At 48.1% G+C, this 17,666-nt stretch overlaps 1 protein-coding gene across 1 annotated transcript in view; it reads left to right on the top strand.

The window, feature by feature from the left end:
* Positions 1-3,295: 3,295 nt before the first annotated feature.
* The window catches only part of trip11 (thyroid hormone receptor interactor 11), an 84,474-nt gene continuing 70,103 nt past the window's right edge, over positions 3,296-17,666 (top strand). The window contains exons 1-6 of the mRNA XM_031787677.1: positions 3,296-3,966; positions 13,319-13,374; positions 13,889-13,999; positions 14,220-14,522; positions 14,755-14,823; positions 15,669-15,861. Coding sequence (XP_031643537.1) covers positions 3,828-3,966; positions 13,319-13,374; positions 13,889-13,999; positions 14,220-14,522; positions 14,755-14,823; positions 15,669-15,861 — 871 coding nt within the window. The 5' untranslated portion in view covers positions 3,296-3,827. The remainder of the gene's footprint in view (positions 3,967-13,318; positions 13,375-13,888; positions 14,000-14,219; positions 14,523-14,754; positions 14,824-15,668; positions 15,862-17,666) is intronic.

Below are 17,666 nucleotides of genomic sequence, written 5' to 3'. Positions count from 1 at the left end.
AACTTATTTTGGGCGTTTACTTTTGACTGGAATCTATCTATGTATGAAATCTACATTATGGAGAAAAGCGCATTATAATTTCCATGACAGCATTTCATAACAGTGTGGAAAGCATTGCATTCTTGGAAGAGGGTATCGGATCAAATAGGCTGCTGGAAGACATGAAGCAAGGTGGGGGATGGGATGGTGGTTGGAAGAGCGCGCTTGTTTTGAAATGGAAAAGCGTTGCGGTAGCTTTCGATAAAGAAGAACATCAAGATGCAGCAGCTGTTTTATAAGTGGGATGCACTGTTGAGCGCTACATCCCGAGGGCTTCCTGCTGATTGGAGGTTGTGACCGCCAGTTAAATGGCATCCCTTGAGAAGGCAGGAACAAGATATATGTCAGGAGAAGTGCAGTATTAACATAAGGAGACTTGTACTTGGAATACGGAGGAGGAATGGAGGGAAAAAAGAGAGGAAGAGGAGGTCTAAGAGAGAGAGAGAGGGAGGAAGAGGGTGAGCTTGAGTCGGTAAAAAATGGTGGATTAAAGGAAAATGGTTTGTTAAAGAAGAATGGTGGAAAGTGTACGCAGAGTGAGCTGAAGACAGGAGGAGAAATGGAAGTGAATGAGGTCAAACTATCAGAGGTGGTAGGTGTGGTGAAGTTCTCGACGCCCGAGGCTTTCACCAAGGGTCAGGATAAAGATGAGTCTGTGACGTTTTTGGAAAGAGTGGACCCTTGCCTTTTGACTGATCTATTTGTAGTTTCAGGGTGGGTGAAAACAGAGTTGGGTGCTGTGGAATTGGTGAGGGTAACCACAAGTGGTCTTGTGATAATCGTTTGTGTTTCTTCTGGTCAGAAGGAGAAGGCTCTCTGTGTTAAATGAACAGGGGCAAGAAATGTGAATTGTTTTGCTCTTAAGAAAAGGGCGCCATTGAAAGGAGTGATTATTGGGGTAAAAGTACATGTAAAAGTTGACCAACTGAAGGGGAAGATTCCCGGTGTTTGTGATGCTCGTCGTTTGGTGCGACGCAGACAGGGTGGTGAGAGTGGTGAAACAGAAGAGTCGTTGTCTGCTCTTCTCAGTTTTGATGTTGTCTTTCCCTGACAAAGTGATGTTAGGATATATAGGTTATCCTGTACAAGCTTTTGTGCCGAATACATTACGTTGTTATAGGTGTCAAGCTGTTGGGAAAGTTATGATTAAATGACTGAACAAATCATTTTAAATGGAACTGTAACTAAGTAAAACTTATACTCTGTTTTATTATATCTGATTAACAATATGAGTTCATAAGAAAGGATTATGTGGCATGAACAAGGAGTAATTAAAGTTAATGAACACCATTCCAACTAGGAAGAAACGAATGGGTTGTGGACTGTGTAAACAGATAAGGTCGTTAGCCTATAGTTGACCCTACAGAAACTTAGCTCTGGGGTTTTTTAGATAAGGCAGTGCGTGCATTCCTAAGTTTTCTGTTAATTAGAACTGTCAGCTCAGTGGTGATTGATAATGTTGAGGGGTCAAAAGTTACCTGGAAGTGTGTTAGTAAGTTAGAATGAACTTTTCACCTCACTTTGTCCCGGTCGAGAGGAGGGGATTCTGTAAAAGCAGTGAAATGACGTCATGATCTGTATATAAACTGTTGCTCGTGGTTAAGTGGCAGCGCGCACCGAGAATAAATTCTGTTACCTATTATTGAAAGACTGGTCTGCGTCTATTTTATGCAAACAAGAATCTTACAAATTCTCATAAAATAGATTAAGGGTTTTCAATTAATGAAAGCACATTTGCATAATTCAATTACATTAACACAAGCTTATGGGCATATGGCAGCAGTGTGTGTACGAGTGAGGTTCCTCGGTGTGAGAAGTGTGCAGAAGTGCATGAGACAAAGGAATGTGTAGCATTGGGGAAAGTAGTGGTATGTGTTAATTGTAAGGGTGCCCATGCGGCTGGGGATCAGAAATGTCCCGTGTGAGAGAGAGGCAGGTTGAGGTTTCAATGGTTAGAGTAGTGCAGAAGTTGTCATGTGCTGAGGTAGTAAAGAAAGTAGAGGAAGATGGGTCAAGGTGGAGGGATCCTGAGAGGAGGGGTGTGACTAGTAGATCTGTACCAGAACAGAGGGAGGGATCCTCAGAGGAGGGGAGTGACTAGTAGATCTGTACCAGAACAGAGGGAGGGATCCTCAGAGGAGGGGAGTGACTAGTAGATCTGTACCAGAACAGAGGGAGGGATCCTGAGAGGAGGGGTGTGACTAGTAGATCTGTACCAGAACAGAGCGATAAACCAACAAGTGATATATGTTTCAGTAAGATTGGATTTATAGCATTTATAGCAATGGCTATCAACTGTACTGCAGGGATGGAACGTAAAGTTGCAGAAAATTGAGATTGGGAAAGGGGGATACCTAATCAGTTGTTCAACTGAAAAGTGTCTTCTGCATTTAACCCAACCCCTCTGAATCACCACAGGTTGTGGTGGCAGCTGCAGAGAGGTATTTGGGTGTGCGAGACTTGACATCAGAAGAGTTACAGGGTGTGTTAAGTGGTGGTGTCCCGTCCTTTCAGGTTGTTGGCCTGAAGTAGGACTAAATATATTTAAATAGTGGAGTAGGGTGGTGTTAGTTAGATGGTAGGGTATTTGATTATTTAATTATTTTTCAAGCAAAGTGTAAGGGAGTTGTAATCCCAGCCCAGTAGGTGGCGGTAATGCAACATTTATTGGATGCCAACCGCCGTTAAACCTCATCGAAGAAGAACATTGCAGAAGAACATTGCAGTCTTGAATGCAGCCCAAGTATAATCAAATATTTGTATAACTAAACCAAGATAGACCACAGCCTGTCGTTTCCAATAGGAATAAATGAGTCATAGTTTGCAGAACAAGCAAGGAGGTGAGCAGAGCCAAGAACGAGCTAGCGAGATCCTATTTACCTGTTATAGCGTGTATCTTCATATTTCCATTAGGGAACGCCTACTCTGTGAAGTTCACGCTTGCACTCCTAAACAATGCGATTTAAAAAAATAAAAAGAATAATAACTTAGTCCACTCTGTTCAAAACAGATTTTAGTTTTGGCAACAGAAAATTGTAATGAGATCAAATGTTTAATTGACGAGGAAATGTGCAAAATGTCGACCCAAAATCCATCTCCTTCCATATTCTCCCCACTGCCGGGCCACTGGGCTTCCTACTCACTACCATATTTGGTCAGGAGTGGAAACGCCAAGCGGATGCTTCACATTTATAACATCCGGGGAAATATCTGTCTCGTTGTTCTATCTGTTATGTTCTTCCAATGTCCCATGATTCCGTGTTGCGGCTGTCCACGTCAAGCTCTGTCTGTGACAACACAGCACCGAGCTGAGATGGCAGACCTAGTACGTTATCTGAACCGGTATATACATACACGATAAAGACAACTGATATAATAGACCGGATAATCTTCTCATTAATGTTACGCGGATGATCTATTATCGAAGTTTGTTTAGATTCGTAAATCCACGGGATCAATTTGACTGCAAGTGAGTGACACATTCAGCTAGCAAGTCTACGTTAGCATACCAGCTAACTAGCTATCCGGCCAACTACTGTAGCTAGCTTGACAACCAGTTTCACTCTGCCAAATTGACAACTTCACAAAGGTGACAAAGCTAGTTTTAAGAAGTGCAAGAATTCAGGAAAAAAACAACGTTTCTATGAGTTTTGACAGAGAGCTGAATTGTATGAAGGTAGGGTCGAAGTTGATCGCCACCTTACCAGCTAAGTAGCTAGCCTAGCCAGTGTTGGGCCTTTTTGTTATTGTTTAGCTAGCTTACTAGCTAACGTTAGTTATTCTCAAAGATGTCATCGTGGCTGGGTGGACTGGGCTCCGGCCTGGGCCAGTCTCTCGGCCAGGTCGGGGGAAGCCTCTCCTCATTCACCGGACAAATATCAACCTTCACCAAAGATATGCTTCTGGAAGGAGTTGAAGAAGTTGGAGGTGAGTAAAACCAGAAGCTATCAACTGTACTATCAACTGTGATATCAACTGTACAGGAGGTACCTCACAGCCAGTAGGGCACTCATGTCAGCAGGAAACTAATAGCCAGAAGCTATTTAACTGAGCTGTTTCAGTTCTTAGGTGAGCAAGTTCAGGGCTACTACACAATTGTGAAACGTCTGGGAGAGGTTTGAGAACCACTGCGCTACAGGACACGTTGCTGGTTGGTTATTCTATAACCGGACTACAGTAAACCGGATCAGGATAGCTTTATATTTGAGCTATGATCAGATTCCAAGATTGCAATATGACCATAACATATCAGCATCAATGTAAACGTTTAATGGAGAAAATGCATCCTGTTAGAGTTCTACATTATACCATGCGAATAGCATTTGATTTCTTATGTATGTGTGTATGTATTTATGTATGTGTACACTTCCGGTCAAAAGTTTTAGAATACCTACATATTCAATGTTTTTTCTTTATTTTGACTATTTTCTACATTGTAGAATAATAGTTAAGGCATCACCACTATGAAGTAACACATATGGAATCATGTAGTAACCAAAAAAGTGTTAAACAAATCCAAATATATTTTATGTTTTAGATTCTTCAAAGTAGCCACCCTTTGCCTTGATGACAGCTTTGCACACTCTTGGCATTCTCTCAACCAGCTTCACCTGGAATGCTTTCCAACAGTCTTGAAGGAGTTCCCTCATATGCTGAGCACTTGTTGGCTGCTTTTCCTTCACTCTGCTGTCCAACTCATCCCAAACCATCTTATTTGGGTTGAGGTCTGGTGATTGTGTTGGCCAGGTCATCTGATGCAGCACTCCACCACTCTCCTTCTTCAAATAGCCCTTGCACATCCTGGAGGTGTGTCGGGTCATTGTCCTGTTGAAAAACAAATGATAGTCCCACTAAGGCCAAACCAGATGGGATGCCGTATTGCTGCAGAATGCTGTGGTAGCCATGCTTGTTAAGTGTGCCATGAATTCTAAATAAATCACAGACAGTATTACCAGCAAAGCACCATCACATGTTTTTATTTATTTTATTGAAACTTTATTGAACTAGGCAAGTCAGTTAAGAACAAATTCTTATTTACAGTGACGACCTAACCATAAAAACTCCTCCTCCATGCTTCACGGTGGGAAATACAAATGCGGAGATCATCCGTTCACCCACACGGCATCTCACAAAGACACGGCGGTTGAAACCAAAAATCGTAAAACCAAAGGACAAAATTCCAACGGTCTAATGTCCACTGCTCGTGTTTCTTGGCCCAAGCAAGTCTCTTCTTCTTATTGGTGGCCTTTAGTAGTGGTTTCTTTGCAGCAAATCGACCATGAAGGCCTGATTCACACAGTCTCCTCTGAACAGTTGATGTTGAGATGTGTCTGTTACTTGAACTCCGTGAAGCATTCATTTGGGCTGCAATTTCTGAGGCTGGTGACTCTAATGAACTTATCCTCTGCAGCAGAGGTAACTCTGGGTCTTCCTTTCCTGTGGCGGTCCTCATGAGCCAGTTTCATCGTAGCGCTCGATGGTTTTTGCAACTGCACTTAAAGAAACTTTTTAAAAGTTCTTAAAATGTTCCTTATTGACGGACCTTCCTGTCTTCAAGTAATGATGGACTGTCGTTTCTCTTTGCTTATTTGAGCTGTTCTTGCCATAATATGGACTTGGTCTTTTACCAAATAGGTCTATCTTCTGTATACTCACCCCCCTACCTTGTCACAACACAACTGATTGGCTCAAACGCATTAAGGAGGAAAGAAATTCCACAAATTCACTTTTAACAAGGCACACCTGTTAATTGAAATGCATTCCAGGTGACTACCTCATGATGCTGGTTGTGAGAATGCCAAGATTGTGCAAAGCTGTCATCAAGGCAAAGGGTGGCTACTTTGAAGAATCTCAAACATAAAATATATTTTGATTTGTTTTTACACTTTTTTTTGGTTACAACATGACTCCATATGTTATTTCATAGTTTTGATGTCTTCACTATTATTCTACAATGTAGAAAATAGTAAAAATAAACTCTTGAATGAGTAGGTGTGTCCAAACTTTTGACTGGTTCTGTATATATCATATTTATTTATTTATATTTGTATAATACATTTGTGTCTCCATACTTTAGTGTGTGTGGGGGTTTTCCCTCATCCACTTACTTTGACCAGAAAGACTGTTGTCATAAGTAAACAGTGTTTGCCTGATGAACTAGTGACAGACAGACGGACAGGAACCACAGAGAACTTTGATCACTACGTTCCAACCGACACATACTCATATCAGTAACTCTTGGAGGGCTGTTTCACTTCTGAAATTAACACAGAGCCTATAGTACTTTTTGTTGTTGTTGTTGTTGTATTAAATAAACATATTAACTATTGAGAAAGAACTAGGCTAATTGGACTGAAAATATGTTTTGAATTGTAGGATTTAGTTAGAACATTTATTTTGTTTGTGGGATCGTGTAGAAGAGTGCTGGTGAAGGCATGTTTGTCTTTAGAATGTTGTTTTGGCATGTGAAACACTTTAAGCAGATCTCTTCATATGTGTCACATGTAGTTGCCAACCCTGGTTGTGCCTCATAGCTGCCGGATAGATAAAATACCTCATCACCTTCCAGACAATATCAGATTCCCTCAGAATGTCAGTAGCCTATTTTTAAAAGCACAGAAAATCAATGTTATATCAGGATTTCCCGCCTGTGACGTCCGTAAATGAAGATAGTTGCTCAGTGAAAATCCATATTTGGTGAGTAATTAACGTATTTTCACATTTTATAACCCTTGCAGAGCTGTCTAATGGGAGTTTAATCTAGGTTCAGGACTGTTGCTGCCACCATGGACTCTAAATCTAGGTTCAGGACTCTAATCTAGGTTCAGGACTGTTGCTGCTACCATGGACTCTAATCTAGGTCCAGGACTGTTGCAACAGGATGAGGTTAGGAGTTCTGGCTTGTAAGGCCTCTAGGTAGCCAGGAAGGATGTGTTAAGATGAGGGGGTCTAGAATAGATATATATATATATATGTATGTGTGTGTGTGTGTGTGTGTGTGTGTGTGTGTAAAACATTAGGAACATGTCACCTAAAGGTGCAGACTTGACAGCGTAGAGATAGGTGATTATGGGGATCAGATGGGTCTATGATCAATATTTACAGTAATATACACATACAATATTGCGGTGTTTTCCTACATCTCCAGCACCTGAGGAAATGACCTGGACGTGCGTGTGTTTTTTTTCAGCTTTTGTAGTTGATAACGTACCGTAACTACAAACGTAGAAGACTGCCAGGAGAAACAAATTCCTGAGTTTTATCATCATTACCAACTGAGGGCATGGTTATACAACGCAGAACAACTGAATATTATTTAGGACTTACATTTGTCCAAACAATATCATAACAAAAGGGCACTTGTATCATCATATCACGCACAGTGGAAGGAGGAAGGATAGGGCCGCCCATCACACAGAGGAAGGATAGGGCCACCCATCACACAGTGGAAGGATAGGGCCGCCCATCACACAGAGGAAGGAGGAAGGATAGGGCCGCCCATCACACAGAGGAAGGATAGGGCCGCCCATCACACAGAGGAAGGATAGGGCCGCCCATCACACAGAGGAAGGAGGAAGGATAGGGCCACCCATCACACAGTGGAAGGAGGAAGGATAGGGCCGCCCATCACACAGAGGAAGGAGGAAGGATAGGGCCGCCCATCACACAGAGGAAGGAGGAAGGATAGGGCCGCCCATCACACAGAGGAAGGAGGAAGGATAGGGCCGCCCATCACACAGAGGAAGGAGGAAGGATAGGGCCGCCCATCACACAGAGGAAGGATAGGGCCGCCCATCACAAAGAGGAAGGATAGGGCCGCCCATCACACAGTGGAAGGAGGAAGGATAGGGCCGCCCATCACACAGAGGAAGGAGGAAGGATAGGGCCGCCCATCACACAGTGGAAGGAGGAAGGATAGGGCCGCCCATCACACAGTGGAAGGAGGAAGGATAGGGCCGCCCATCACACAGAGGAAGGAGGAAGGATAGGGCCGCCCATCACAAAGAGGAAGGATAGGGCCGCCCATCACACAGTGGAAGGATAGGGCCGCCCATCACACAGAGGAAGGAGGAAGGATAGGGCCGCCCATCACAAAGAGGAAGGATAGGGCCGCCCATCAGAAAGAGGAAGGATAGGGCCGCCCATCACAAAGAGGAAGGATAGGGCCGCCCATCACACAGAGGAAGGATAGGGCCGCCCATCACACAGAGGAAGGAGGAAGGATAGGGCCGCCCATCACACAGAGGAAGGAGGAAGGATAGGGCCGCCCATCACACAGAGGAAGGAGGAAGGATAGGGCCGCCCATCACACAGAGGAAGGAGGAAGGATAGGGCTGCCCATCACACAGAGGAAGGAGGAAGGATAGGGCCGACCATCACACAGAGGAAGGAGGAAGGATAGGGCCGCCCATCACACAGAGGAAGGAGGAAGGATAGGGCCGCCCATCACACAGAGGAAGGATAGGGCCGCCCATCACAAAGAGGAAGGATAGGGCCGCCCATCACACAGTGGAAGGAGGAAGGATAGGGCCGCCCATCACACAGAGGAAGGAGGAAGGATAGGGCCGCCCATCACACAGTGGAAGGAGGAAGGATAGGGCCGCCCATCACACAGTGGAAGGATGAAGGATAGGGCCACCCGTCACACTGAGGAAGGAGGAAGGATAGGGCCGCCCATCACAAAGAGGAAGGATAGGGCCGCCCATCACACAGTGGAAGGATAGGGCCGCCCATCACACAGAGGAAGGATAGGGCCGCCCATCACACAGTGGAAGGATAGGGCCGCCCATCACACAGAGGAAGGAGGAAGGATAGGGCCGCCCATCACAAAGAGGAAGGATAGGGCCGCCCATCACAAAGAGGAAGGATAGGGCCGCCCATCACACAGAGGAAGGATAGGGCCGCCCATCACACAGTGGAAGGATAGGGCCGCCCATCAGAAAGAGGAAGGATAGGGCCGCCCATCACACAGAGGAAGGATAGGGCCGCCCATCACACAGAGGAAGGATAGGGCCGCCCATCACACAGAGGAAGGAGGAAGGATAGGGCCGCCCATCACACGGAGGAAGGATAGGGCCGCCCATCACACAGAGGAAGGAGGAAGGATAGGGCCGCCCATCACACAGAGGAAGGAGGAAGGATAGGGCCGCCCATCACACAGAGGAAGGAGGAAGGATAGGGCTGCCCATCACACAGAGGAAGGAGGAAGGATAGGGCCGACCATCACACAGAGGAAGGAGGAAGGATAGGGCCGCCCATCACACAGAGGAAGGAGGAAGGATAGGGCCGCCCATCACAAAGAGGAAGGATAGGGCCGCCCATCACAAAGAGGAAGGATAGGGCCGCCCATCACACAGAGGAAGGATAGGGCCGCCCATCACACAGTGGAAGGATAGGGCCGCCCATCACACAGAGGAAGGAGGAAGGATAGGGCCGCCCATCACAAAGAGGAAGGATAGGGCCGCCCATCAGAAAGAGGAAGGATAGGGCCGCCCATCACACAGAGGAAGGATAGGGCCGCCCATCACACAGAGGAAGGATAGGGCCGCCCATCACACAGAGGAAGGAGGAAGGATAGGGCCGCCCATCACACGGAGGAAGGATAGGGCCGCCCATCACACAGAGGAAGGAGGAAGGATAGGGCCGCCCATCACACAGAGGAAGGAGGAAGGATAGGGCCGCCCATCACACAGAGGAAGGAGGAAGGATAGGGCTGCCCATCACACAGAGGAAGGAGGAAGGATAGGGCCGACCATCACACAGAGGAAGGAGGAAGGATAGGGCCGCCCATCACACAGAGGAAGGAGGAAGGATAGGGCCGCCCATCACACAGAGGAAGGATAGGGCCGCCCATCACAAAGAGGAAGGATAGGGCCGCCCATCACACAGTGGAAGGAGGAAGGATAGGGCCGCCCATCACACAGAGGAAGGAGGAAGGATAGGGCCGCCCATCACACAGTGGAAGGATAGGGCCGCCCATCACACAGTGGAAGGATGAAGGATAGGGCCACCCGTCACACTGAGGAAGGAGGAAGGATAGGGCCGCCCATCACAAAGAGGAAGGATAGGGCCGCCCATCACACAGTGGAAGGATAGGGCCGCCCATCACACAGAGGAAGGAGGAAGGATAGGGCCGCCCATCACAAAGAGGAAGGATAGGGCCGCCCATCACAAAGAGGAAGGATAGGGCCGCCCATCACACAGAGGAAGGATAGGGCCGCCCATCACAAAGAGGAAGGATAGGGCCGCCCATCACAAAGAGGAAGGATAGGGCCGCCCATCACAAAGAGGAAGGATAGGGCCGCCCATCACAAAGAGGAAGGATAGGGCCGCCCATCACACAGAGGAAGGAGGAAGGATAGGGCCGCCCATCACACAGAGGAAGGAGGAAGGATAGGGCCGCCCATCACACAGAGGAAGGAGGAAGGATAGGGCCGCCCATCACACAGTGGAAGGAGGAAGGATAGGGCCGCCCATCACAACGAATAAACTGAACCGGGCCCCGTTTTCCCTAAAGCATTTTAAGACCAGGTTAATCGTTAGAACCTTTTTGTAGGAGCAATTGTTAAATCTCCGAGCTGTTTCCCAAAACCATTGTTATTAAAGTTGCACTTGAAAAAGCTTGTAATCTAACGCCTGCCTCAGACCACTTGAAGAACAGCGAAGTGCGTTGTTGGAGGTTTTTTTCTTTCTTGTGGGGGGGGGTAGGGGTGGGTCCTAGGGTAGAGGAACAGGAGTGGGGGGGTAGGGGTGGGTCCTAGGGTAGAGGACCAGGAGTGGGGGGGTAGGGGTGGGTCCTAGGGTAGAGGCACAGGAGTGGGGGGGTGGGTCCTAGGGTAGAGGCACAGGAGTGGGGGGGTGGGTCCTAGGGTAGAGGCACAGGAGTGGGGGGGGGTAGGAGCGGGGCCTAGGGTAGAGGGACAGGAGTGAGGGGGTGGGTCCTAGGGTAGAGGAACAGGAGTGGGGGGGGTGGGGGCGGGGCCTAGGGTAGAGGAACAGGAGTGGGGGGGTAGGGGAGGGTCCTAGGGTAGAGGCACAGGAGTGGGGGGGGGGGGGGTAGGGGCGGGGCCTAGGGTAGAGGAACAGGAGTGGGGGGGTGGGGGCGGGGCCTAGGGTAGAGGACCAGGAGTGGGGGGGTAGGGGCGGGGCTTAGGGTAGAGGAACAGGAGTGGGGGGGTGGGTCCTAGGGTAGAGGAACAGGAGTGGGGGGGGGGGGGGGGTCCTAGGGTAGAGGAACAGGAGTGTGGGGGGGTAGGGGCGGGGCCTAGGGTAGAGGAACAGGAGTGTGTGGGGGGGGGGTACGGGTGGTCCAAGGGTAGAGGAACAGGAGTGGGGGGGGGGGGGGGGGGGGTAGGGGTGGGTCCTAGGGTAGAGGAACAGGAGTGGGGGGGTAGGGGTGGGTCCTAGGGTAGAGGAACAGGTGTGTGGGGTGTAGGGGCAGGGCCTAGGGTAGAGGACCAGGAGGGGGGGGTAGGGGCGGGGCCTAGGGTAGAGGCACAGGAGTGGGCGGGTAGGGGCGGGTCCTAGGTTAGAGAACAGGAGTGGGGGGGTAGGGGGGGTCCTAGGGTAGAGGAACAGGAGTGGGGGGGGGTTGTGGGGGGGTCCTAGGGTAGAGGAACAGGAGTGGGGGGGTAGGGGCGGGTCCTGTAGGAGTGCCATGACCCTAAACAACAGTCAACGTCTCTAAAGTACAGATACTGGGGCACATGCAGACTCACGGAAATACACGCCACAATTTAATTCCAAACTGTTTTGCTAATTAACCTATAGACCGATAACCATGACTGTGTTTACATCGACTGATATTTCTGTCATTGAAAACATTCTCCCGGACAATTTTCCTGGCAACTACTTTATTTATCGGCTATTCATTTTTTTTAATCGGCCAAAAACCGACAATTACTGGCTAACAACAACCCTGTATATTAAGACAGTAGGTACAATTACTGGCTAACAACAACCCTGTATATTAAGACAGTAGGTACAATTACTGGCTAACAACAACCCTGTATATTAAGACAGTAGGTACAATTACTGGCTAACAACAACAACCCTGTATATTAAGACAGTAGGTACAATTACTGGCTAACAACAACAACCCTGTATATTAAGACAGTAGGTACAATTACTGGCTAACAACAACAACCCTGTATATTAAGACAGTAGGTACAATTACTGGCTAACAACAACCCTGTATATTAAGACAGTAGGTACAATTACTGGCTAACAACAACCCTGTATATTAAGACAGTAGGTACAATTACTGGCTAACAACAACAACCCTGTATATTAAGACAGTAGGTACAATTACTGGCTAACAACAACAACCCTGTATATTAAGACAGTAGGTACAATTACTGGCTAACAACAACCCTGTATATTAAGACAGTAGGTACAATTACTGGCTAACAACAACCCTGTATATTAAGACAGTAGGTACAATTACTGGCTAACAACAACCCTGTATATTAAGACAGTAGGTACAATTACTGGCTAACAACAACAACCCTGTATATTAAGACAGTAGGTACAATTACTGGCTAACAACAACAACCCTGTATATTAAGACAGTAGGTACAATTACTGGCTAACAACAACCCTGTATATTAAGACAGTAGGTACAATTACTGGCTAACAACAACCCTGTATATTAAGACAGTAGGTACAATTACTGGCTAACAACAACAACCCTGTATATTAAGACAGTAGGTACAATTACTGGCTAACAACAACAACCCTGTATATTAAGACAGTAGGTACAATTACTGGCTAACAACAACAACCCTGTATATTAAGACAGTAGGTACAATTACTGGCTAACAACAACCCTGTATATTAAGACAGTAGGTACAATTACTGGCTATCAACAACCCTGTATATTAAGACAGTAGGTACAATTACTGGCTAACAACAACCCTGTATATTAAGACAGTAGGTACAATTACTGGCTAACAACAACCCTGTATATTAAGACAGTAGGTACAATTACTGGCTAACAACAACCCTGTATATTAAGACAGTAGGTACAATTACTGGCTAACAACAACCCTGTATATTAAGACAGTAGGTACAATTACTGGCTATCAACAACCCTGTATATTAAGACAGTAGGTACAATTACTGGCTAACAACAACCCTGTATATTAGGACAAGACACACCCAGTACAAATAAAGTGTTGAACTAAAACTTGATTGGTTTAGCAAATCTTATTTTGGAGGATGCATGGCTGTGATTGGTAGTCCACTTGTTATTACACAGTATCTCATACATTTCTTTCAGATGCTTCCACTGAGCTGCTGGTGTCCAGTTCTAAGCAGGAGCAAGTGGAGGCTGAGGTACGAGGATTCTTACCATAATAGGAGACGCGTTTCCAACACACAACATTTTGAAGCCTAATCCTGGACTAAAAAACTATTTTAATTCAGATTCTCTGTTGAGTTATGCTTTGAAATCCAGGACTAGATTTAATAGTGTTTGTGACCGCAGTCCCAAAAGTATATATTTGTAACAGATTCCATGTGTGTTTATTGGAGTCTGATAGTTGGTTATGTACGCTCTCCTGTTTCTCTGTGTTGCAGTATGAGGGTTTTTAAGGGTAAAAAAAAACATTTTTTGGGCGAAATAGTATATATTTTTTTGACAACTTCAAACTTCAAAGAGTAGGTCTGATGGTAATTTGGGATATCAGCCCCACCCTCGCTTGGGGAACAAAAGAGGACCCCCCCCCACCCACCCACTAGTACCATGTCATGTTATACCCGGACCACCTATTTATCAGTTCATTAAATCCATATTTAAATGAGGTGAAAAGGGAGACTGGAGGAGGACTTAAATTATTGTTTGTTTCAGTACGTGCGTTTAAAGAGGATCCATGCCGAGCTGGAGGAGAAGCTGGAGGCCTCAGAGATCCAGAATAAACAGCAGTCAGCTGAATACAGGACCATGATGCAACAGAAAGATGTACGGTCTGATACATAGAACTATATTATACACTCAATGAAATGTGAAAATGTCATCCTCTTGGAATATGGATAGATAGCTACAGTTTTTCGGAGGGAGCGTTTCACAACGTGCTGGTATCGATCTGACATTACTATTTTTTTGTACCTTTAAACCTGCAAGTAAGTTACTGGATGTGTCCGCGCTACTTCTAAACTGTGTCGTCGTGTCACCTGTCCAGGTGGAGATCAGTCACCTGAAAGCCCGTCAGAGTGGACTACAGGAAGAGGTTCAGAAACTACAGCACTCTGCTCAATCAGCTACTTCCGACCCTGCCATACTTCCTGTCACCACCGCCTCCACCACCACCACCTCTTCCTCTTACATGTCCCGCCCCCTGGGGGCCCCCCACCACCAGGGTTTCCATGGCAGCGACGAGATGGACTTCGGTGACGTGATCTGGTCCCAGCAGGAGATTAACCGTCTGTCTACGGAGGTGATGAGGCTGGAGGCTGAGGTCTCCCATTGGAGACGCGTGTCTCAGGTAGGGTGTTTTATTTATTTTTCAACATCGTTCATTACGTCAACTATAACACATTTGATCTATTACCGTTTTACTGTACTGATTCTAAAGGTTCGTGTCAAATTCCTACAAAAAAAATCCTTGGTATGAAATTCAGAGGTTTCTTCTCTAGTAATACATACACATAACTTACATTTTTTAAATTGAGGGATGGAATCATATCTTAATTCTGATATTTCTAATTTTTTTTCAGGCATCCGTAGCCCCAGGGGCAGGAAACGGTGACCAGGGAGAGGTCCTGAAGCTTCAGAGGATCATCAAGGTGGGAGTTTGCATGTGCTTTCTCCTTGGGAGTCTAGGCTGGGTTACTGTAAAACAGGGCTCTCCAACCCTGTTCCTGGAGAGAAACCCTCCTGTAGGTTTTCACTTCAACCCTGTTCCTGGAGAGACACCCTCCTGTAGGTTTTCACTCCAACCCTGTTCCTGGAGAGATACCCTCAGATCAGGTACCACTAGATTAGGGTTTGAGTGAAAACGAACAAGATGGGTTTCTCTCCAGGAACAGGGTTGGAGTTAAAACCTACAGGAGGGTTTCTCTTCAGGAACAGGGTTGGAGTTTAAACCTACGGGAGGGTTTCTCTTCAGGAACAGGGTTGGAGTTTAAACCTACGGGAGGGTTTCTCTCCAGGAACAGGGTTGGAGTTTAAACCTACAGGAGGGTTTCTCTTCAGGAACAGGGTTGGAGTTTAAACCTACAGGAGGGTATCTCCCCAGGAACTGAGTTGGAGTTAAAAACCTACAGGAGGGTTTCTCTCCAGGAACAGGGTTGGAGTTAAAACCTACAGGAGGGTATCTCTCCAGGAACAGGGTTGGAGTTAAAACCTACAGGAGGGTATCTCTCCAGGAACAGGGTTGGAGTTAAAACCTACAGGAGGGTATCTCTCCAGGAACAGGGTTGGAGTTAAAACCTACAGGAGGGTATCTCTCCAGGAACAGGGTTGGAGAGCCTTGCTGTAGACCTATTTTGCCAACTGTTTATCTAAAAAGGGCTTTATGAATCAAATGTCAAAAAATATTGTTTTAAATCCTGCTTGGACTAAGAGAGACTGACTGTCTCTATTCCTCTTTCTGTGGAACATTCTATATGATTCTATTCTACTGGAACAGGAGCTGCGTGAGGAGATGGGTCGTGAGGTAGATGAGCACCAGCATGAGTTAGCAGCGCTGCAGGACGCTCAGAGACAGAAGATGGCCGACGTCATCCGGCGCCACCGGGACGAGCTGGCAGAGTACGAGGAGAGGATAGAGGAGCTGGAGGAACAGAAACAGACTGGAGGAGAGGAGGAGGAACAGACTGGAGGTGAGGAGGAGGAACAGACTGGGAGGGAGGAACAGGGACAGACTGGGAGGGAGGAACAGGGACAGACTGGGAGGGAGGAACAGGGACAGACTGGGAGGGAGGAACAGGGACAGACTGGGAGGGAGGAACAGGGACAGACTGGGAGGGAGGAACAGGGACAGACTGGGAGGGAGGAACAGGAACAGACTGGGAGGGAGGAACAGACTGGGAGGGAGGAACAGGAACAGACTGGGAGGGAGGAACAGGGACAGACTGGGAGGGAGGAACAGGGACAGACTGGGAGGGAGGAACAGGGACAGACTGGGAGGGAGGAACAGGGACAGACTGGGAGGGAGGAACAGGGACAGACTGGGAGGGAGGAAACAGGGACAGACTGGGAGGGAGGAACAGGGACAGACTGGGAGGGAGGAACAGGAACAGACTGGGAGGGAGGAACAGGAACAGACTGGGAGTGAGTGAGGGAGGAACAGGAACAGACTGGGAGTGAGTGAGGAGAGGAACAGGAACCGACTGGGAGTGAGGGAGGAACAGGAACAGACTGGGAAGGAGGGAGGAACAGGAACAGACTGGGAGGGAGGGAGGAACAGGAACAGACTGGGAGGGAGGGAGGAACAGGAACAGACTGGGAGGGGAGGGAGGAACAGGAACAGACTGGGAGGGAGGGAGGAACAGGAACAGACTGGGAGGGAGGGAGGAACAGGAACAGACTGGGAGGGAGGGAGGGAGGGAGGAACAGGAACAGACTGGGAGGGAGGGAGGGGAGGAACAGGAACAGACTGGGAGGGAGGGAGGAAACAGGAACAGACTGGGAGGGAGGGAGGGAGGAACAGGAACAGACTGGGAGGGAGGGAGGGAGGGAGGAACAGGAACAGACTGGGAGGGAGGGAGGAACAGGAACAGACTGGGAGGGAGGGAGGGAGGGAACAGGAACAGACTGGGAGGGAGGGAGGGAGGGAGGGAGGAATAGGAACAGACGGGAGGGAGGGAGGGAATAACAGGAACAGACTGGGAGGGGGGGAGGGAGGGAATAACAGGAACAGACTGGGAGGGAGGGAGGGAGGAACAGGAACATACTGGGAGGGAGGGGGGAGGAACAGGAACAGACTGGGAGGGAGGAACAGGAACAGACTGGGAGGGAGGAACAGGGACAGACTGGGAGGGAGGAACAGGAACAGACTGGGAGGGAGGAACAGGAACAGACTGGGAGTGAGTGAGGGAGGAGGAACAGGAACGACTGGGAGTGAGGGAGGAACAGGAACAGACTGGGAGGGAGGAAACAGGAACAGACTGGGAAGGAGGGGAGGAACAGGAACCGACTGGGAGTGAGGGAGGAACAGGAACAGACTGGGAGGGAGGGAGGAACAGGAACAGACTGGGAAGGAGGGAGGAACAGGAACAGACTGGGAGGGAGGGAGGAACAGGAAAAGACTGGGAGGGAGGGAGGAACAGGAACAGACTGGGAGGGAGGGAGGAACAGGAACAGACTGGGAGGGAGGGAGGAACAGGAACAGACTGGGAGGGAGGGAGGAGACAGGAACAGACGGGAGGGAGGGAGGGAGGAACAGGAACAGACTGGGAGGGAGGGAGGGAGGAACAGGAACAGACTGGGAGGGAGGGAGGAGACAGGAACAGGAACGCTGGGGAGGGGAAAGACGGGAGGGGAGGAACAGGAACAGACTGGGAGGGAGGGAGGGAGGGAGGAATAGGAACAGACTGGGAGGGAGGGAGGGAGGGAATAACAGGAACAGACTGGGAGGGGGGGAGGGAGGGGAATAACAGGAACAGCATAGGGAGGAGAGGAGGGA

Source organism: Oncorhynchus kisutch, linkage group LG14 (genome assembly GCF_002021735.2).
Source record: "Oncorhynchus kisutch isolate 150728-3 linkage group LG14, Okis_V2, whole genome shotgun sequence".
In the NCBI taxonomy this organism is placed as follows: Eukaryota; Metazoa; Chordata; class Actinopteri; order Salmoniformes; family Salmonidae; genus Oncorhynchus; species Oncorhynchus kisutch.
Note: the sequence above shows the minus strand (reverse complement) of the source record. Positions and strands in the feature narration are given on the sequence as shown.